This window comes from Camarhynchus parvulus, chromosome 19, assembly GCF_901933205.1.
Source record: "Camarhynchus parvulus chromosome 19, STF_HiC, whole genome shotgun sequence".
In the NCBI taxonomy this organism is placed as follows: domain Eukaryota; kingdom Metazoa; phylum Chordata; class Aves; order Passeriformes; family Thraupidae; genus Camarhynchus; species Camarhynchus parvulus.
Genome location: NC_044589.1, coordinates 3,261,524 through 3,282,681, shown reverse-complemented (window position 1 = coordinate 3,282,681; position 21,158 = coordinate 3,261,524). Strand labels below are relative to the sequence as shown.

At 54.6% G+C, this 21,158-nt stretch overlaps 1 protein-coding gene across 4 annotated transcripts in view; it reads left to right on the top strand.

Moving 5' to 3' along the window:
• CALN1 (calneuron 1) overlaps positions 1-21,158 on the top strand; it is a 179,858-nt gene that overhangs the window by 106,941 nt on the left and 51,759 nt on the right. For all 4 annotated transcript variants that reach the window (XM_030962826.1, XM_030962827.1, XM_030962828.1 and 1 more), the window contains one exon: positions 13,982-14,094. In XM_030962826.1, coding sequence (XP_030818686.1) covers positions 13,982-14,094 — 113 coding nt within the window. The remainder of the gene's footprint in view (positions 1-13,981; positions 14,095-21,158) is intronic.

The window sequence follows — 21,158 nt, the reverse complement described above, 5'->3', positions numbered from 1 at the left end:
GAGCCAGCCTGAGCAGCCCCAACATCCAGTTTTCATCAGTGAATTCCAGCGTGGCAGAGGGGCTGCATCTGCCCTGGCCAGCTTCACTGAGGGCCAGGAAAAACCAGGAGAACCAGGGGCTGGAGCTTGAGCTGGAGCTGGGCTGGGGCTGAGCATGAAGGGACCTGACCAGAGATATTCACACCTGGTGTCACCTCCTGCCTCCGAGCCAGGGACAGGCACAGGGAGTGGCACAGGGACAGACACAGGGAATGCCACAGGGAATGGCACAGAGAGAGCTGCTCCAGGGCCACAGTGTGCAGCTGCTCAGTGATGCTCTCAGAGCTCCCATGGGAGCAGGAAGGAATAATTCATCACTTTTGGAGAAAAAATGGGGTTAGGGAGAGAACACTGCTGGAGCTTGAGCAAAACCAGCCCTAGCACAGCTGGGATTTGGGCCAGGAGCCCTTCACAGGTGTCACCTCTGATGCCTCCGTGGCTGCTGAGGGCTGCCAGCACCTCCCTGCACAGGGACATGTCACCAGCCTTCCTGCAGAGGGGACAGGCCAGCAGAGGGATGTGTCACCAGACATCAGCCTGGCACTGCCAGGGTGCCCAGGAGTGCAGGGAGTGGCTCTGCCCTCACCCCCCTCTGCATGCCCTGATTTCCTGGGAACATCCCATTCCTGCTACTCCTCCCGGGAAGCAGGAGAGGAGCAGGGCTGGGGATCCCCTGGATCCCTACAAATCCCTCCTCCAGTTCTTCCAAAGCTTTGCTGAGAGCTTGCCAGGCCCAGGGGTGGGGTGGTCGGGGTGTCTGTGCAGGGCAGGATTTGGATTCCCTTGTCCCTATGGGTCCCTCCCAACTCCAGGTATTCCATGACTCTGGGATTCTGCCAGCTGTCTTGGTTTGAAAAGACAGGTGTCTGCTAAGGAAGTGTCCCACATTGCAAGGCAAGATGTATTCTATTTGCCATCTCTATGGCAGCTGCCTTCTGTTCAGTGGGCAGTTTTCCTTATCTCTTCCACATCCACTCCTCCCTCTGGGGAGACACCTGCTGATAACAGCTATTGAATGTTCCTGCATGGCTGATAAGAGCTACAGCATCCCATTGGGAGATGTGAGCCCAGAGGGAGGAGCCAAGCATTGCTACCTGGATATAATCTGGAGATTCTGGAACACCAGCACAGCTTCTCCACTGGATTTCCCAGAGGAACAGCAGCTGCCTCTTCCCCTGGATCTCCAGAGGCAGAGGCTGCACCTTTCTCCAGGATCCCTGCTCCAGCAGAACCACCCCTGGCACTGCAGGAGGGCTGAGCCACAATTCCAATGGCACTGCTGCCAGCACCCTGACCCACAGGGTGTCAGCTTGGGTTCTGACTCTGTGTTGATTTGGTTTACTGCATTGTTTATTTTATCCTTTTATTTTCTTCCCTATTAAAGAACTGTTATTTCTTGCTCCCATATTTTTTGCCTAAGAGCCCTTTAATTTAAAGTTTATAGCAATTTGGGGGGGGAAGGGGGAGTGAGGTTTACATTCTCCATTTCAGGTGAAGCACCTGTCTTTCCAAACCAAGACAGGAAGGCAGGAGCCTCCCTTGAAATGAAAAATGCAACCCCCCCCCCCCGCCCCGATTTGTTATAATTTTTAAATTAAGGGGCTCTCAGGCAAAGATATGGGAATAGGAATAACAGCTCTTTATTAGGGAAGAAAATAAAAATAGAAAAATGCAGTAATACAAAACAAACACTGCCAGAGTGAGAGCAGTCCCTGCCCCCTGTGTGTCAGGGGTGGCACAGCCCCATCCCATGGGGGCTCAGCCCTCCTGCAGTGCCAGCTGTGCTGCTGCTGCAGCAGGGATCCTGCACAAGGGGGGAGTTTTCCTCTGCAGCTCCAGGGCTGCTGCAGATGGGCCTGGGCTCCCTCTGGCAATGCAGGGCAGCAGAAAGCTGCTCCTCTGGCAATGCAGTGGGCAAAGGCTGCTGTGCTGCTCCAGGCTCAGATTGGATCCAGGTAGGAATGCTTGGCTCCTCCCCTGGGCGCAGCATCTCCCCATGGGATGCTGGAATTGGATCAGCCCTGCAGGGACACTCAGTGGCCATGGACAGCAGAGATCTCCTGGAGGGAGGATTGGCTGTGGGAGAGATAAAGAAAAAACTGCCCCATGGACAGCAGAGAGCTGCCCCAGCTCTGACAGATGGGAACAGAACACACACCCTCAGCCACATCTTGTAACCCAGGACAGGGAGCTTCACCCAGCTGAAGAAGCATAGCTGCCACAGGGAAAATTGTGCAATTGGCATAAAAACCTCTCAGTTATGGAGAAAATCCAAAAGTTATAGGAATCTCCTTGGAATATTTCAAGGTCTCCAAAGAAATCCCGAGAAATCCTCAGAACCCTCCTTCGGTGATCTCCAGGAGACGTTGTGGCACTGCTGGGATGACAAATGCCAGGACAAGAAGAAAAGGGATCTGCTGGGCAAAAATGTTTCTCTTCAGGAAGGGAGGTGAGGGCTGGGGTTCTGAGATTCCCATTAGCCCAAAGCTTTGTTTGAAACTGTGGGGCTGTTCCCACAGAGGTTGTTGGTGGACCTGGGCACCCCTCTGGGGGCTGTGCCTTGTAGGGAGCCAATATTTTGGTCTGGAAATGCTCACAGAGGTCAAATCTGACCTTTATCCCATGGATTCCCCTAATTTTCAGCCATAATTCTGCATTTCATGGACACAAACTGTGAGAGGGGCCAGTGCTTCTCTCTGCAAGCTGGAATGTTCTGCCAGCACAGGGAAAGGGAAATATTTTATACATTTCTGTGCTGGAAAAAGGAATTATTTGTAAATTCTTCCAGTTGGCAGCGATGCTGATAAAAACGCTGGGAAAAGGCACATGGAATGTGTGGCCTTATCTGGGATTCCTCCTCTTTAAGCAGGATTTGCCATAAAAGAGATGAATGTGTGACTTAAGTTTCACAAATGGTTTCGTTGGGATTTTTATCTGAAGAATAAAATGAGCACTTGGTGCACTAATTAGAGGAACAGCTGGAAAAATAACTCCAGGCTACCACAAGAGGGGGGGAAAATCCACCCCTGGATGTCAAATTATTTATTGGGATGAGAATGGGGAGTCTTTTGATGGAGCAAAAGTCGAGCTGGTTTCACCAGGGCCCTGCCTGGAACCTCTGGGACATTCTGGGATGGTGACATCCTTGGGAGCAATGGAAAATGGGGAAATCTCAACTTCAAATTCTGGAAGAGTCATGGAATAATTGAGGTTGGAAAAGATCTCCTGAGGTCATCGAGTCCATCCACCCCCAGCACTGCCAAGGCCACCACTGCCCCATGTCCCCAAGTGCCACCTCCACAGGGCTGTTAAACCCCTCCAGGGATGGGGACTCCACCCCTGCCCTGGGCAGTGTCCATGCCTGACCAGCCTTTCCATGGAGACATTTTCCCAATATCCAACCTAAACTTTTCCTGGTTGTTTCCAGAACAACCTCAGGCTGCCCTGGGTGTTCAAACCCAGGCAGAAGTGCCATTGGTGCTGTGGTTTGGTGGCCATGGTGGAACCTGGTGACCTTGGAGGTCTTTTCCAACCTCAGGGATTCCAGGACTCTTCCAGAACTTCAAACTGAGATTCCCCCCCAGTTTTTCATTGCTCCCCAGGATGTCACCTCTCCAATTCTGCCACTGCAGGTGACACATCCCAGAATGTCCCAGATTCTCTCTGGAAAGGGAAGAAGTGACAGTGCCATGGCTGTGTGGTGTCAAGGTCACTGTGTCCCTCCAGGCCATTGTCCTGCTGTCCATGGCTCCCCAGGGACTTTGCTTTGGTCTGCCTGCCCTGGCTCCTGGGGAGGGAAGGGACACCAGAGCTGGGGACAGGGATGGGAATTGTCAAGGGACATGGGCTGGGACATCTGGATATAGAGCAAATCTCTCCTTCAAAAATGAACTGTTCAGTTTTCCCCTGGGGCAGACAGAAGACAAATCCCTTGTTCTTAGGCATGGACAAATCCCAGGATCACAGGATTGTTAAGGTTGGACAGATCCCAGGATCATTAAGGTTGGAAAAGACTTCCAAGATCATCCTGTCCAACCTTTGATCAATGAAATGTTGGCTTCTGTCCACAAGCTCAGCTTGAGCTGCCCTGTGTGGGACAATGGTGACATTCCCAAGCTGGAAACATTTTCTCTCCTTTTTTTGTCTCTCACTTTTCTTCTTTGGGTTTTCCTGAGGCTTTTTACTGCGGTGGATGTTTCCTTGTGTTTCAGCATGAAAAGAGCTGGATAAAACATTTCATTTTATATCTCAATATAAAATGTGTTTCAGTATAAAAGAACCCAGGCTGCTGGAGAGGGACCAGGAACCATTTCTGGGTTAAAATCAGAGTTCATAGGAGTCAGAGAATCCCAGAATCCCCTGGGTTTGGGTTGGAAATAATCTTAAAAATCATCTCACTCCATCCCCTGCCATGGGCAGGGACACTTTCTACTACCCCAGAGTGCTCCAAGCCCTGTCCAGCCTGGCCTCGGGCACTCCCAGGGATCATGGGGCAATGGGTTGTGATGGATTTGGGGTTTGTCCTTTGAGCTCAAAGAGATTTTTCAGTGTGAGAAACGATCCAGCCACGTTCCAGCCTGGCTGTCCTTTACAATGTGTTGCTGATCTGGGAATTTTGGGCAGCAGGATGGATTTGATGAGATGTGTCTGGATTTATGGGGCCACTCTCTCCATGTCTGCTCTCATTTGGACAATGAGGATTATCACATTTTATCCCATTCTGTGTTCTCACTGCAGAAATGAGGAGTAATTAGAGCTGCTGTTGCAGCCTGTCAAATCTGCAGCTCAGGAGCAGCAAGAGGTTCATCAAATTACACCGAATTACATCAAATTATACCCAGTAATATCCCACCCTGCCTGTGCTGAAGTGCAGCCCAGCACAAAAGGAAGGCCTGAAGTGCAGTGCCCCCTCTGGAACCCACCCATGCTTGGGCTGGGATGCCCCTCGTGCCCTGTGCTTTGTTTCCATCCTTGTGGAATTTGATTTCTTGCTGAAATGCAGCGCCCTGGGATCATTTTGGCTCCCCAGGGTGTGTGTGCCCCAGGGAGCAGCCAGAGTGATGAGCTGCTGCTGCTGCCCCGGTGCACCCAGAGCTCTCTGCCCCTCCCAGGGCAGGCGCAGAGCTGATGGAATCCTGGGCAGTCTGGGTTGATCCCACAGCTCCTGATCCACGGGACACAGGGACCAGCTGCTCGCAGCTGGGGACAGACCTGAGCCTGCACAGACCTGCCAAATGGGTTTGGGTGCCCAGGGAGGGGATTTCAGAGAGGGCTGGGCGCTCTGGGGACTCAGCAGCCCCTGCAGGGCCCTTCCCTGGGGACATCTGGTGGCAGGGCTGGTCCCTGGGCATCCTGCAGCTCCCTGGGGCTGCTGTGGAGCTGGCAGGTGTCTGATGGGCATTTATTCCTTACTGCAGCCCTGTTTGCCTTGGACTTTCCCTCCTGGTTTGAGTGCTTGTGCTGGAGCAGGTCCCTGTCCCCTCGGTCCCTGGGGACACGGGGAGGTCACAGATTTCGTTTTAACGGGACAAACCAGGCCTGGGGAGCTGTTCCTCCCCCTGCAGGACAAGCCAAGGCGTGCCAGAGTGAGGAGCTCTCCAGCTCCTCTGCTCGGTGGGATGGACAAACCCCCCCTGCTCCCCCCTTGTGGGCTGGGCCGGAGCCTCCCAGCCCCATGGAACCCCCTCCTGCAGGGATGGTCCCTACAATCCATGGAGCTTTTCTGTGCGGCTCTCATGGAACCAGATCCACACAACTGTTCTGAAAACTGCAGGAGTGGAGGGACTTAAGGGACAGAGAGGTTCCAGTGGAGATATTTATCCTTTCCTCAGATCCAGTGAAGTTTTGATGGAATCCCAGAATGGTTTGAGTGGGAAGGGATCTCAGAGCTCCTCTCATGCCATGGCAGGGACACCTTCCACTGTCCCAGGTGCTCCCAGCCCTGTCCAGCCTGGCCTTGGGCACTGCCAGGGATCCAGGGGCAGCCCCAGCTGCTCTGGGCACCCTGTGCCAGGGCCTGCCCACCCTGCCAGGGAACAATTCCTAATTGCCAATATCCCATCCAGCCCTGCCCTCTGGCAGTGGGAGCCATTCCCTGTGTCCTGTCCCTCCATCCCTTGTCCCCAGTCCCTCTCCAGCTCTCCTGGAGCCCCTTCAGGCCCTGCAAGGGCTCTGAGCTCTCCCTGGAGCCTTCTCCTCTCCAGGTGAGCACCCCCAGCTCTCCAGCCTGGCTCCAGAGGTGTCCCAGACCTGGCAGCAGCTCTGTGCTCCCCTGGATTCACTCCCACAGACCCACATCCTCCCTGGCAGTGGGGGCAGCTGTCCCTCTCCTCCCAGAAGTCACTGAAGCTGTCTATAATTAAAACTCTTTTCCAAGGCCAAAGTTTCATGCCAGACTTTCCCTGATTGATCTGTAATTAGGGATAAATTCTCTGCCTCGTGCTGGGCGAGGGGTCAGGCTGCTGAGGAGGCTCTGACCTCCCAATCTTTGAAACCGAAAGCCTTGTTTGGGAAATCTCCTGAGGCTGGAGCTGTTCCTGCTCATGCTGTGCCTCAGCCCAGGGCACAGCCTCGCCCAGACCGTGCCAGCCCTGCCCGGCTGAGCTGGGCACGGCAATGACCCAGCCCGGGCCGGCCGGCACCGCAGGGAGCTGCTGGAGAATAAAAATAAACAGCGCTTGTGTGCTCCGGGCCCCGAGCCGCAAACCCAGCTCATTAACTTTAAATATCTCACCTCGCTGCTCGCTGGAGGTCACGCTCGGCAGGAGGAGCGCGGGGCTCATCAGCTCCCAGCGCACATCCTCATCCTCATCCTCATCGTCAGCCCGGCCCGGGGCCACGCAGGGAACTTCCAGGGACCTGATTATCCTGAGAATGGCCAGGGAAAGGCTCATTTCGGGAGCAATCAGTGAGCATTATCCAACCAATTCGATACACAAGGCTCTGAAAACCCGGGCTGAGTCCGTTCTGCCCGGGGGTGGAGGTGATGCAAATCCAGGAATATTTTCCCCCTCTCATTTCCCTTGTCCCCCTCTCATTTTCCTTTTCCCCCTCTCATTTTCCTTTCTCCCCTCTCATTTCCCTTCTCCCCTCTCATTTCCGGGATCCCCTCTCATTTCCGGGAATGTTTTCCCCCCTCTCATTTCTCTTTTTCCCCCTCTCATTTCCAGGCATCTTTTCCACCTCTCATTTTCCCTCTCATTTCCTTTCCCCCCTCTCATTTCCAGCCATGTTTTCTCCCTCCACTTCCCCTCTCCAGCTCTGCCCTTCTCCAGATTCAATTCCACCCTCCAAGGCAGGGCTGGGACAGGAGAGGTTTGCAGAGACAGGGGTCTCTCCTGAGGGTGGGGCTGTCCCATGGAATGGGGTGGGATGGGGTCACTCCTGCTCCTCTGAGCATTCCCTTGTTCCCTCAAAGCTCGGGCAGGAGTTCCCAGGAGCTGCTGCGGCTCCCTGGGATGGGGGGATTTGGAGCTCAGCTCTCCCTGCCTGGCATTTCCAGCCTGGGCAGACTTCTGAGGTTGGATCCTGTGGGATCAGGACCAGGGGGAGGTGGGATGGGCTCAGGGGGTGGTTTGGGTGCACCTGGGGCTGTTTGGGGCTGCTGGTGCCCTGCCAAGGTGACTGCACAGCTCTGGCTCTGGTTCCTGCTGCACATCCCAGCAGATCCAACTTTCCCTGCTCCCCGTAGTGAAGGGCTGAGGGAAGATGAAATCCTTGTCTGAGCTCACAGCTTAGGGAGAGGGTGGGAATTCTCTGTGCTCAGCTCTCACAAACCAGTGCAGAACCAGCAGGAGCAGCTGGTGGCACCTGGAACCTCTCAGTGCTGGGGACCTGGGATCAGAACCTGGAGGAGAATTGGTGTTGAAGGGAAGTGGCTTAGGGAGTAAATCCCCTTTCCAAAGGGCTGCAGGCTCTTTCATCTCCCCTGAGAGGGTGTGCAACCCACAGTCTGCTCCCTGCAGGGCAGTGGTGCTTTTCCAGTCCCCTCCAGGTGTTCAGTCATTTTCTTTTTCCTGTGCCCCATCTCCTCTGCACAGCTCCTGCCAGGAGGGGACAGCCGGGGGGGTCGGGCTGTGCTCCAGGGAACAGGGACAGGAGGAGAGGGAACGGCCTCAGGCTGGGCCAGGGCAGGCTCAGGGTGGATTTTGGGAACATTTCTTCACTGGAGGGGTGGTCAGGCATCCTGGAAATGTTCCAAAACTGTGTGGATGTGGCTCTTGGGACAGGGGTCAGTGGTGGCCTTGGCAGTGCTGGGGGAAGGTTGGACTTGGTGATCCTGGAGGTCAATTCCGACCTCAATGATTCCATGATTTTGTGGTCCCACAGGTTTATTTAGGAGGCTCAATGGACATTTTGCAGAGGTGCAGCCACCTCTTCCTTGAGTCACTCAGGTCCAAAGCAAATCTCCCTGGGCTGCAAGGTCTGGAAAAACCCCTGGATTCCCAGCTCCATGCTGCTCTTTGCTGCTGCTCCATCATCCTGGGTGCCCTTGGAATCAAAGGGCCCCAGTGGTTTGGGGTGGAAGGGGCCTTAGAGATGATCCAGCACCAGCCCTGCCATCCCCACAGTTGGCACAGGGGTGTTGGATGTGCCATGGGAGCCCAGGATTCCCTGCTGGAGCTCTGTGGAGCTCTGGGAGTGGCCAAACTGAGCTCACACATGGCAAATGTTGATGCTGGGGCTCCTCACGCTGGAATTATCCCCAAGGTCTCTCTGCAGCCCATGGACGAGCAGTGAGGGAGAGTTTTGGCAAGTCCCTGCTGGCCACATGAGGTCTGTGGCACTGGAAAGGTTCCCAGAGAACCCAGAGGTGTTGCTTGGTGCCTTCAGCATCCTCTTCCCATGATGGGACAACGAGCCAGGCTCCCGCCGCTGCCATTCCTTGTTATTGTCACACTTCCCTGGTTCCTGCAGGGAGCAAAGCTCTGTGGGCACCTGGAGCTCTTCTCACCCAGCTGAGGGCCTGGGGATGATGAGCTGATCTGATTTGGCTCTGCTGGGGTGGCCAGAGAGGTTCTGAGTCATTGTTTGAGTCATGAGGCTCAGCCTCAGCGCTGGTGCCCCCGGGTGACTCGGTGACATTAATGCCAGGATAACACAGAGCTTTACAGGGGAGGAGAATGTGAGGGCACTGCTGGGAGGGAATCAAGGAGTGCTTTAGGTGGGTTTAAACCAGTGCTTAAGCTCAGCTCTGGTGCTCTGCAAAGATCACCCACACAGGCAGTGACCCATCCCTTGACCCAGGGATCTCAGGGATGGGGTGGAATCCTGCCTGGAGCCCCTCTGTGCTCACCCCCTTTGCCGCCTGCCAGCCTGCCCTGTTCCAGGAGTCCCTCAGCCCCATGTCCAGGGTTTCCCTGTTCCAGCAGCCCCTCACCCCCATTCCCAGGGTTTCCCTGTCCCCATAGACCCCTCACCCCCATGTCCAGGGTTTCCCTGTTCCAGGAGCCCCTCAGCCCCATTCCCAGGATTTTCCTGTCCCAAATAGACCCCTCAGCCCATTCCCAGGATTTTCCTGTCCCAATAGACCCCTCAGCCCCATTCCCAGGTTATCCCTGTCCCAATAGACCCCTCAGCCCCATTCCCAGGGTTTCCATATCCCAATAGACCCCTCACCCCCATTCCCAAGGTTTCCCTGTTCCAGCAGCCCCTCAGCCCCATTCCCAGGATTTTCCTGTCCCAATAGACCCCTCAGCCCCATTCCCAGGATTTTCCTGTCCCAAATAGACCCCTCAGCCCATTCCCAGGATTTTCCTGTCCCAATAGACCCCTCAGCCCCATTCCCAGGTTATCCCTGTCCCAATAGACCCCTCACCCCCATTCCCAGGGTTTCCATGTCCCAGCAGACCCTCAGCCCCATTCCCAGGGTTTCCATGTCCCAGCAGACCCCACCCCACTGTGCCCCTAGGTTTCCTTGCCCTCCCAGTTTGTAAATAAGCTCTGGAGATGTGTGAGTGCCTTGGAATCATGGAATCATTAAGCTGGAAAAGAGCTCTGAGACCCTCAGGTGCAGCCATTAACCCATCGCTGCCTGGTCCCCATGGAACCATTTCCCTTCCTCAGTCAGGGAGCTCAGGGTTTATAAATCTGTGTTTGTGCCTGGGAGCAGGGACAGGAGGGAGCTGTCCCGGGGCTGTCCCGGGCCAGGGAGCACATCCTGCTCCCCCTGGCCGCAGCTGTCCTGCTGTGCCCCTGCAGCCTTCCCAGGGTTCTCATCCTGCAGGATGAGCTGTGCTCAGGCCTCACTGGGAGCCTGGAGGCAGAGGAGGGGAGGATGTGCCCGGCACCCATCTCACAGGGGGACTGGGGTCCTGTGAGCCCTGCTGGGGTCAGGGATTGTGGGATGGCTCCTGGAGAGGAGCGAGGAAGGTGAGGGAGAACAGGCAGCACACGAGCTCCCAGCCAGCCTTTTTCTCTTTTCTCACCATCCTTAAACCAACTCTGAGTTAATTTGTGGATAATCCACACATGGCTCAGAATCCCAAGGACCCTGGGGAGAGCAGCACATCTGCAGAACAGGGATGGGAGGGTTGGATTTGATTCCAGGGCTCGATCCCCCAGCAGCTCCCAGCGCTGGTGCGAGGCCGTGGGGAGGAGCAGGAGGGCGAGCTGGGTGGCTCCTGCCTGTGCCAAACTCAAATTCCACACTGTGCTCCCAGGATGGGATGTGAAAACCGGGCTGTGGTGGTGCCCGGGCTGTGCAGAGCAGCCCCGTGCAGGTTTTGGTGTTGGTTTTTATAACATTTCTCTCGTGGCTGTCAAAAGGAATTTTCAGAAAAACCCGTGATTTCTCTCTGTTGATGAAATGATGCTGCAGTCTCCTGAGGTGCTGATGGCAGGGAAGGTTTGTTTTCTGCAGCTTCACATGAATGTTAAAGGGATATCTCTACCAGGCAAAAGTGGGGTCTAGCTGCCTTGCTAGTTAAGAGTTTTAATTGAAAAAGCAGTCAATAAGGGGATAATGCATTTTTCAATGGCATCTTTCTTTGGAGGTTGTGGAAGATGCTCTCATTAAGCTGATAATTAAAGCCTGTGAAGTTAGTGATGATCCCTGGCAGAGGCACAGGGAAGTCACGAGCGAGGGGCTGCCGAAGTCTTGTACAAAGTCAGAGCCCAGCAGTCCTTTTCTCTGGAATCACGTGTGGGACCGAGTCCTGCGTGTCCTCTGAGGCTGGAGTGACATTGGAGAGACCCGAACCGAGTAACTCCGTGCTCGGGGTCACACGGGCACAGGCCAAATGAATGCGGGGGCAGGTACCAGCACCTCTTTAATATGCAAATTGTTTCCTTGCTAATCTGGCTAATTTGAAGAAATTAGCATCCCAAAGCATCCCGATTTGCATCCCAGCGCACGGATTCGCTGCTGTGGTGCCACCGGGCGCTGTGCCGCGGTGTAAATCACCCGGAGCCGCTGTCACCTTGTTCCCGAGCGATCCGGCCGGGAAGGGAACGTGCCGGGACCGATCCACCCGCGGGATGGCCCCCGAGGGGGGAACTGCCCATAAATGTTTTACAGAATGGCTCTCCAGGGGATGGGCTGCCCACCCCTTACCTCAATGCTGGCCCAGAAATGAGCTCGGTCCTGCAGAGCGCCGGAGCTGGGAGCGGCTTTAGCAGCGGGACCATGAGCGGATCCCTCCCATTTTACAGGATCCCTGCAGGGTTCCATTGCAGAGCCTCACCCCAGGATATTCCCTCCCAGAAATCCCAGATCTCCTGGAGCCCGGAGATCCCAATTCGGCCCAGGGAGTGCTCGGGCTACTGCTGATTTTGGGCTCGGGCTGTGCCGGTTTTGTGCCCGGGCTGTGCCGGTTTTGTGCCCGGGCTGTGCCGGTTTTGTGCTCAGGCTGTGCCCGGTTTTGTGCCCGGGCTGTGCCCGTTTTGTGCCCGGGCTGTGCCCGTTTTGTGCTCAGGCTGTGCCCGGTTTTGTGCCCGGGCTGTGCCCGGTTTTGTGCCCGGGCTGTGCCGGTTTTGTGCCCGGGCTGTGCCGGTTTTGTGCTCAGGCTGTGCCCGGTTTTGTGCCCGGGCTGTGCCCGTTTTGTGCCCGGGCTGTGCTGGTTTTGGGCTGCGCTGGTTTTGTGCCCGGGCTGTGCCGGTTTTGGGCTGTGCTGGTTTTGTGCCCGGGCTGTGCTGGTTTTCCCACGGCGTTTGTGCTAAGATAAGGGCACGGGAGATCGCGATAAGCCGCGCGGCTGCTCGGATCGGCACACGGGGTGTGACACGAGGCACAGATGTGATTGATAAGAAGTGCAGATGTGATTGATAAGAAGCGCAGATGTGATTGATAAGAAGCACAGGCGTGATTGATAAGAAGCACAGATGTGATTGATAAGAAGCACAGATGCACAGGTGTGATAAGAAGCACAGGTGTGATTGATAAGAATTGCAGATGTGATTGATAAGAAGCACAGAAGCAGAGGTGTGATAAGAAGCACAGATGTGATTGATAGGAAGCACAGGTGTGATAAGAAGCACAGATGTGATTGATAAGAAGCACAGGTGTGATTGATAAGAAGCACAGGTGTGATTGACAAGAAGCACAGATATGATTGATAAGATGCACAGATGCACGGGGCGTGATAAGAAGCACAGGTGTGATTGATAAGATGCACAGATGTGATAAGAAGCACAGGTAGCAGCGGTGGCACGGCTGGCACACGGCGCTGCCGCGGGCACTGCCGGTGTTTCAGTCGTGGCCCCAGGGAGCCTCACATTCTGAGACACTTCTCACACCCGGTGACTGAACAGCAGCAGCTCCAGGGAGGGCTGGATGCGGTCACTTCCCGCTGAATGGGAGTAAAACACAACCCCCACAAATCCTGCCAGTGCAGGGAGCAGGTCTGATTTACCCAGCCCATCAGTTCATTAACATGGAGGAGGAGATGTCCGTGGCCTGATCAATGAAGGAGATTTTCCACAAGATTAGGTTATAAGCATTCTCAGGAGATCTGGGCATTGAACTGCTCAGACAGACAGGGATTTTAAAGATCTTTCAGCAGGCATGAATATCCCTTTTTGTTGTGGAGGGAAAAGTGACATTTGGTACAAAACTCCCTCCAAACAGCCCCGTGCCTTGTTCAGAGCAGGAGCCACACTCAGCACTGCACCAGCTCTGCTCATTAGTGGCAGGACCTGTCACCTGTCCCTGCTGGTGGCACTGAGGCTGTGCCTGCACTGCCTGCTCTGCATGCCAGGCACACACGGATGCTGCTGGGAAGCTGGGCCGAAAAGCCTGCTGGATCTGCAACGGTCTGGCCCCTGCTCTGCCTGCTGGATCTGCAACGGTCTGGCCCCTGCTCTGCCTGCTGGATCTGCAACTGTCTGGCCCCTGCTCTGCCTGCTGGATCTGCAATAGCCTGGCTCTTGCTCTGCCTGACTTCCCTTCCTCTGAAGCCTGGGGCTGGCCCTGTAAAACTTGTGCAGAACCGGAGAGGGAGAGCCCTGGCTGTGCTGCTGGCTCCTGTCCCCCTGCCAAAATGGCTTTTTGGGAGCTGCCTCTGGACGCTCTGGGACTGGGGAATGACCTGTTCCCCTGTGTGCATGGCCTGATTCTGTCCTTGGGGACATCTGGGACATAACAGGGGCCATTCCCTGGCACAGCAAAGGATTTGGGTCTGTGGGCACCAGGAAGCTGCTGTTTCCCAGGGTGTGGGGGATCCTGATGTGCAGCAGGTCCAGCGGGGCATGTTGGGCTTGAAGGGGTAATTAATTTATAATAATGAGGGTGGTGAGGCCCTGGCACAGATTTCCAGAGCAGCTGTGGCTGTCTCTGGGTCCCTGGCAGTGTCCAAGGCCAGGCTGGAGGGCCTTGGAGCCCCCTGGGACAGTGGAAAGTGTCCCTATTCACATCAGGGTGTTGCACTATATGGCCTCTAAAAGTCCCTTCCAACCCAACCTTCTCTCTGATTTCTGAGTCTCTGATCTTTTCCTCTCATTCCAGGGGATGGCCAGGTGGATTTTGATGAATTTATGACCATTCTGGGACCTAAGCTGGTGTCATCGGAGGGCAGGGACGGCTTCCTGGGGAACACAATAGACAGCATATTCTGGCAGGTAAGTCAGCATTGCTTGAAATGCAGCTTCAGGCAGCTCTCAGCAGCTTCCAGAGTGGATTTGTTGAGGAGCACAGGATGTTTTACTGAGTGGGAATGACTGTGGAAAGGCTGTTGAGGTCCATCATGCTGGGGGCTGTGGAAGAACATCCCATGTTGGGGGAGGGAATTGTGTCCAGCCAAGCCCTGTGTTCCTGTGGATGGATGCAGCTGGACACAGCAGCACCCCGAGACTCGTGCAGCACCTTTGGGAGTCTGGGATTCACTTCTGGAAGAGAAAAGCATTTTTCTCCGGGAATCTTTTGAGATGGGAACCTTGAAGCTGCCCGGCTGTTCCCAGAAGTGTGTCCCTGTCCAGTGTCCCTTGGCTGTGGCAGGGGCTGTTCCACACAGAGGAAATGTGCTGGGCAGAAATCCCACTGGGATTTCTGCTGAATTTAGGGATGAGCACTCTGTATTGTGCCAGAGAAAGGTTTGCCCCAGGTGCTGCCCTGGGGTGGTTTGGTCCTGCTGGACCCAGGCACTGGAAGGAGACACATCCAGCACTGGGAGCTGCTTTTTGCCTGCCCTGCAGTGAGACTTTAAACAGAGCTGGAGCTTCCAGGAAAAGCAGTCCAGGCTGTTATGGCAGGATCAAAAATCCTCCAAAACACAGAGCTGCACATTTGCTGCCAATGGTTCAAATGTGTGGCTTCCTGTGGGATTCCAGCTCCTTTCACTGACCATCCCACAACCCTGGCCTGCTGAGAAACTTTGGCCGTTCTCAAGTTTAATGAAGCGAAAGAGCCAAACCTGGAAATGAGATTTTCTGCCTTCTTTTACAACCCTCCAGCCCTGTCCAGACTGAATTGGGTGGAGCTTTGGAAGAGTATTTTAAAAGGCTTTAAAAAACTTGTTTCTGGCCTCCTGGCACAGGACAGGAATAACCCTGAAAATTCTGCTCTGGATTCCAGGATTTGGTTGTCAAAGCAGGAGTTTGGTGCTGGTGAAGCCCCCATGGTTTGTGATGCACCTGGGGGGAGTAAATGGCACCAGGAGGGGTAGGGCTGGGTGCCAGGGATGTTTCAGTGCCTCCACTGCTCCTCGGGAGCCCCATCCCAAACCATGGAGCCATTGGTGCCTTCCAGAATTCCAGCCCCTCAGGAGCTGCTCAAGAAGCAAAAATCCTGGTGGGAAAATCAGGTTTGTGAGCTGAGCTCTTGGATGGGGAGCAGAGAAGTCTGGGAGCCTTCCTGAGAATTCCGCTCACAGTCTAACCCACTGCTTTTAGTGACACTCCCACCTCTGCAAATGCCTGGAATGAGGCTGGGAGACTGGATTGTGCCTGGATTTAGGACAGTGGGTTCCTGGGATCAGCTTCCACAGGGACATGGCCCTGGTGCCTCTCTGGCTGTGGTGGGACAGGGAAAAGGGAGCAGAGGCTCCAGGGGGGAGCCCTGGCTTGGCAGGGACAGCCCCAGGGGCTCCTTCAGGCAGCAAAGCTCTGACTGAGTTCCACCAGTGCTCCATGGCCTTGGAGAACAACAGTTATGGGCTTTACCACCTCTTTACTCAGCACTTCCCTGGATTTCTGAGCCCTTGAAGAGCTCTGGTTGCTTTTCCTCTGGGGTTGGAGTACAATGTCTCTGCAGCTTTCACCCAAAGAAAAGGCAAGCAAAAAATCATGGAAGTGTCATTCAGGGAACAGGTTCTCTTTGCCCATTGCTCCCTGGCTTTACCCAATCCCTCTGCAGGGCCATCAGTCGCCTCATCCCTGAGCATTTCTGCCTCTGCAGCATCTCCAGTGGGACTCCTGATGGGAAGCCAAGCCTTTGTGGGAACCAGGGCTTGGCTGTGTTCCCCATTTCCCCTGATGAGTGAGTGGCAGGGGCTGAGCCTGGGTTGCTGACAGAGCCCTTCAGCCCTGCAGCCATTCCCAAGGAAGGATATGAAGGAGGGAATGGTGCCCACAAGGCTGTGCCCATGCCCAGTGCTGGGAGGCAAGGATGGGACAAAAGGGACACCTGGCTGGGCAGTGCCACCACAAAACCTCACCCCAATGCTCCTTCAATCAGTCCCATGGGAGAGAGGAACCATGTAGGCATCCCAAAAGTGCCTTCCCCTCCCCATCCCAGCAGCTGCCCTCCAGCCCTCCCCATGCTGGGATGTCTTTGCCAAGCTCATTTCTAAGGGCAAAGCCCTCCAGGCTCCAGGGTTAAACACTTCCTTGGGGATGGAATGTGGAGGAGCTCCAGGCCCTGGGGCCCAGAGGGAGTAACAGCCCTGGACGAGAGGTTTTGAATGGAAGGAACCTCTCTGGGGTGGCTGAAATGCTTTGGGAAGTTAGGACAAGTGGCATTGTTAAACAACAGGGCTGCATCTGCATCGGGGGCAGGGGAAATTCTGTGCCCACAGCACTGATGAGGTGATTTGGAAAAGCCAAATTATCAAGTACGCTTTGTACTTGACCAGCTGAGAGCCAAAGTGCTGCCTGATTGATTTCCCCCCTTTTCCCTTTGCTGTGTGCACATGGAGGCTGCAGGGAGTTTCAGGCAGGATATCTGGGGCTTTGTGTGGCATGAGGGGACAGGGCTGGCCATCATCATCCCAGCCACAGTGCCTGTGCATGTCATCAGGAGCAGCTTGGGCATTTGAGGATAAACAAAGCTGCTTAGCGGGAGCAGGAGGAGCAGCAGAATTCCAATGGGGAGATACCGGCCAGAGCTCTCATTTCTCACTGCTGGGATGTCCCTGCAGGTTTGGGGAGGCAGGTCCTGTGTGATAATTTACTTGTGGGCAATTTTGGAAGGAAATTGAGACAGGACCTCTGAGCTGTTTTTGATGATGAGGTTTATTTTCTTATCTTCTGCATAGGCAGGAAGGGTGAGTTCAGCTCACATCTTCACTGCATGGTTCACAAGGTCACAAAACCCTTAGTTGCAAGACTTAAGGAGTTATTGACCAATAAAACACTGCCAACAAGGGTATTTATGTTTCTGACCCAATCCTTAAATATTTCATCTTATGGACCCGTGCTACAGCGTAAGCTTTCTTAGCCAATCATGTTATAACACACAAACCTACAGTGCTGCATGCTAAACTCCTTCTTTACCTCTGTAACTACTTTTATTTTTTTTCTATATCTTAAACTCTAAAACTCTAAACTTTCCTCTACTTAGCTTAACGTGTCTCTGCTTTAAACTATAAATCCACATTCTCGCTTCTAGCACCTAAGTTTGGAAGCCTTTTCAAGGTCTCAGATCAAATCCCATGTTTAATCCTAAATTTTGGATTACAGGCCCAAAGTTCTGAGAGTTCCCTGCATTTCATATTCCACCAGTCCTGCACAGGGAACGGCTCAGCAGCTGTTTGTGCTCTCTGGGTTTGGGGGAACCTTTTCCTTTCTCCAGGCTCTCACAGACTTTTGCTAGCAGGAGGGATAGCCTGGGGTTTGTGATCCTTGATGGGTGAGGAGGAATGGCCAAAAATCCAGCAGCACCCCTGTGCGAGGAGGGAGGGATGTGCAGGGACAGCAGGGACAGGCCAGGGACAGCAGAGACAGGCCAGGGACAGCAGGGACAGGCAGGGATGTGCAGAGACAGGCAGGGACAGCAGGGATGGGCCAGGGACAGCAGGGACAGCAGGGGCAGGCCAGGGACAGGCAAGGACAGCAGGGACAGGACAAGGACAGCAGGGACAGGCCAAGGACAGGCCAAGGACAGGCAGGTACAGGCCAGGGAAGGCCAGGGACAGCCAGGGACAGGCAAGGACAGCAGGGACAGGCCAGGGAAGGCCAGGGACAGGCCAGGGACAGCAGGGACCCCTGACTCTGAGCTGCACCCCCAGCACAGGCCCCAAAGGACATTTTGTTCCCTGGAAAACGGAGCAGGGCCCACATCCAGCTGTGAGGGTGCATTTGGGGCTGCCTGGGGAGGGAATTCAGCGAGAGGAGGGGGGATCGGCGCTGGCTGGGGACACGGGACAGCCGAGGGACACGGCTGGGCTCCGATACGGCTGGGCTGGGACACGGAGGTTCCCCTCCGTCCCGGCCCCGAGGTTTCAGGTTTCCTGCTCTGCCCGTGCAGCTGGGAATGCAGGAGAGTCCCTAGGGACAGATCGGGGCTGTCCTGATCTGGTCAATCAATGAGTGCCTTAATAGAGTGAAATGAAGGGGAAAATGTGAGGGAATGGCCGTGGCACAGGGCAGGGCACAGAGGGAGAGGGAGTGAGGGAGCAGGGGGTGAGGGAGTGAGGGAGAGGGAATAAGAGAAAGGGAATGAGGGAACAGGGTGAGGGAGCAGGGAGTGAGGAACAGGGAATAAGGGAGAGGGAGCGAGGGAGCAGGAGATGAGGGAGTGAGGGAGAGGGAGCAGGGGGTGAGGGAGAGGGAATGAGAGAACGGGAATGAGGGAACAGGGTGAGGGAGAGGGAGCAGGGGGTGAGGGAACAGGGAGGGAGGGAGCAGGGGGTGAGGAAGCGGGAGTGAGGGGCTGTGTTGGGGCTGTCTCCAAAGACAGTTTTGCCTGGAGACCGATTTTTCTTTATGGAGTTCAGAGAGAAACCTGCTGCAGTTGCTTCCCGTGTGTGAGTTCCTCCTGCTGTCCCTGCAGAGGAGTTAATCTGATGATGGCAAATGAGCCTTGCTGCAGAGGAATCGTTTGTGTCTGTGTCTAATTTGATGTGGGAACAGCTCCAGGTGCCCCTCTGGGGTCAGCCCTTCCTCCCTCTCCTCCTCCTCCTCCTCCTCCTCCTCCTCCTCCTCCTCCTGAGGCAGTGCAGCCCCCCTGGGTTGTTGTAAAACCACAGGATGGGACATTTTACATCTTGCAGCAGAATTTTTTTGCTGGTGCTGAGCTGCTCTGCTGCAAAAATCTCGATTCCTGGATTTCAGGAGTTGCTGTGTCAGCTTTTAAAAGAACCTTCTCAAATCGACTGCTGGGGAGGAAGAGAGGTGAGAGATTGGGAAGGAATTCTTTACTCAGAGGGTGGGCAGGCCCTGGCACAGGGTGCCCAGAGCAGCTGGGGCTGCCCCTGGATCCCTGGCAGTGCCCAAGGCCAGGCTGGACACGGGCTGGGAGCACCTGGGACAGTGGGAGGTGTCCCTGCCATGGCAGGGGGGAATGAGACGAGCTTTAAGATCCCTCCAAGCCAATCCATCCCACATCTCTGTGATTCACAGATCCAGTGCCCTCCCTCTGGGTGGCTGCTCTGGGGTTTAAATCAGAAATGCAGGTCAAAGTTTGGGTGGAAATTGGATGGGTGGGGCCAAAGATGGAGAACTGGGGCTGGTCCATTGCACCAGGAACACCTCCCCAAATTCTCTTCCACCAAACAAATCATCCCACAGGCACCACCTCATTTTGGGCAGCACTTTTTGGTTGTTGAACCTGAGATATATTCAAATGATTTCCATGGGAAAAAAAAATCCATACATTTAAAATATCCACCATTTCTTGGTTTTTCCCAGATGGAAAAGTAAAGGAGAGGTTGGAAACCTTGGCATTGATTATCCTGCAAAAGCACTGCAATGTGAGCTGGGAGGCAAGGCAGAGACCTTTCCTGGGACACCCAGCTGTGGTCATTGTGTTCACCAGTGCCCCTGACCTCAAGCATCCTGATCATATCCTAATTCCAGGAATTAAATCTCCTGCCACAGCTGCTCCTGCAGTTTGGATCATGGTTTCCTCATATCCATATTTAAAAGGTGAGATTTTCCATGGGAGGTTGCAGGTGGCTGGTGTGAAGTTCATCCCAAAAAACCTGGGACACTGCTCAGTGTCCTTTAGCTCATCCCAAATATCCTGGGACTCTCCCAGAGTGTCCTTGAGCTCATCCCAGATAACCTGGGACACTCTCAGAGTGTCCCTTGGAGCTGTCAGAGGGAAACAGCAATTTTCAGGGTACAATTCAAGGGATCTGCTTTGAGCATCAGCCTCAGGAAGGGATAAATTGTGCTTCAGAAGTGCCATTTTACTGCATTTGGTATAAAAAATGTAGAGGGAAGTGGCTCAGGTGGAGCTGTGTGCACTGGGGACAGCTAAATGTCACCTCATGGGTGCCAGCAAGGCTTTCAAGGCCTTTTTGGTGTAAGTTCCAGCCCCGTGGTGCTGTTATCAGTGGGAGGGGAGCAGTTCTGCTGCCCCACTGAGCCTCCCTTTGCTGCCAGGACATCTTGGCCCTGCTGCTCTCCATGGATCTGTGGCAGCACAGGGAGAGCTGAGCCCGTGCCGGGATGAATCCAGCTCCAGACACTGCTCCCTGTGCTAAGGTCTGTGTCCAGATGTGCTGGCACAGCTGGAGCAGATGTGAGCACTGCAGGGCTTCATGCCCTGGCCCGTGGTGGCACAGTGTCCCTGTCATGCCCCTGGAGCCCTGGATGAATCCACCACAGCAATTCTGGCAGGCCTCACGTTCACCTGCCTGTGAAGGGACCTCCTTTCCACCCCCACATTTTCCCTGCAACAAAATCCACCCTCCCAAACCTCCAGGGCAGAGTTTACAGCTGGAGATGGCAAGGTTTTGGAAGCAGCAAAGCAGGAGAAAAGTAGGATTTCCTTGCCCAGCTGTGGTTTTGAGCTTCAAGCAGCACATTTAGCCCTCAGAAATGCTCTGCAGCTTTGGTTCAGAGCCTGTTTAAAGCAGGCAGTTGGTATCCAAAGGGTTCCTGCCTGCTGGGTTCAGGATGTGGCTGCCCTGGAAGGTGTGACTGGGCTCTGTGCACCCTCTGCAGCGCTCAGGGACACTTCCTCCAGCAGCTCTCATGGTCCAGAGGTTCTTCTTTCTGTGCCAGTTTATTTATAAACTCAGTCTGCAGCTCCAGGGCTTTTTTGGAGAGTTTTTTTCTCTTGCCTGGTGTGTGAAATAGGAATTGTGCTGTGGATTTCTCAGGGATTCGCTTGGAACTGTCAGGAGCAGCCTGTAGGAAAGGTGAATGTGGGGGAGCATTACCTGATCTCCCAGCATCACGGGGCTGGGAGAAGCTTCCTGGCTTTTTTCTGAGGGATTGGAATCCCCAGCACCCCTGAGGACCAGGATCCACCCCCAGTGCTGGTTTTCTTGGAATTGGGATCATTTTTCCTTTGGAAA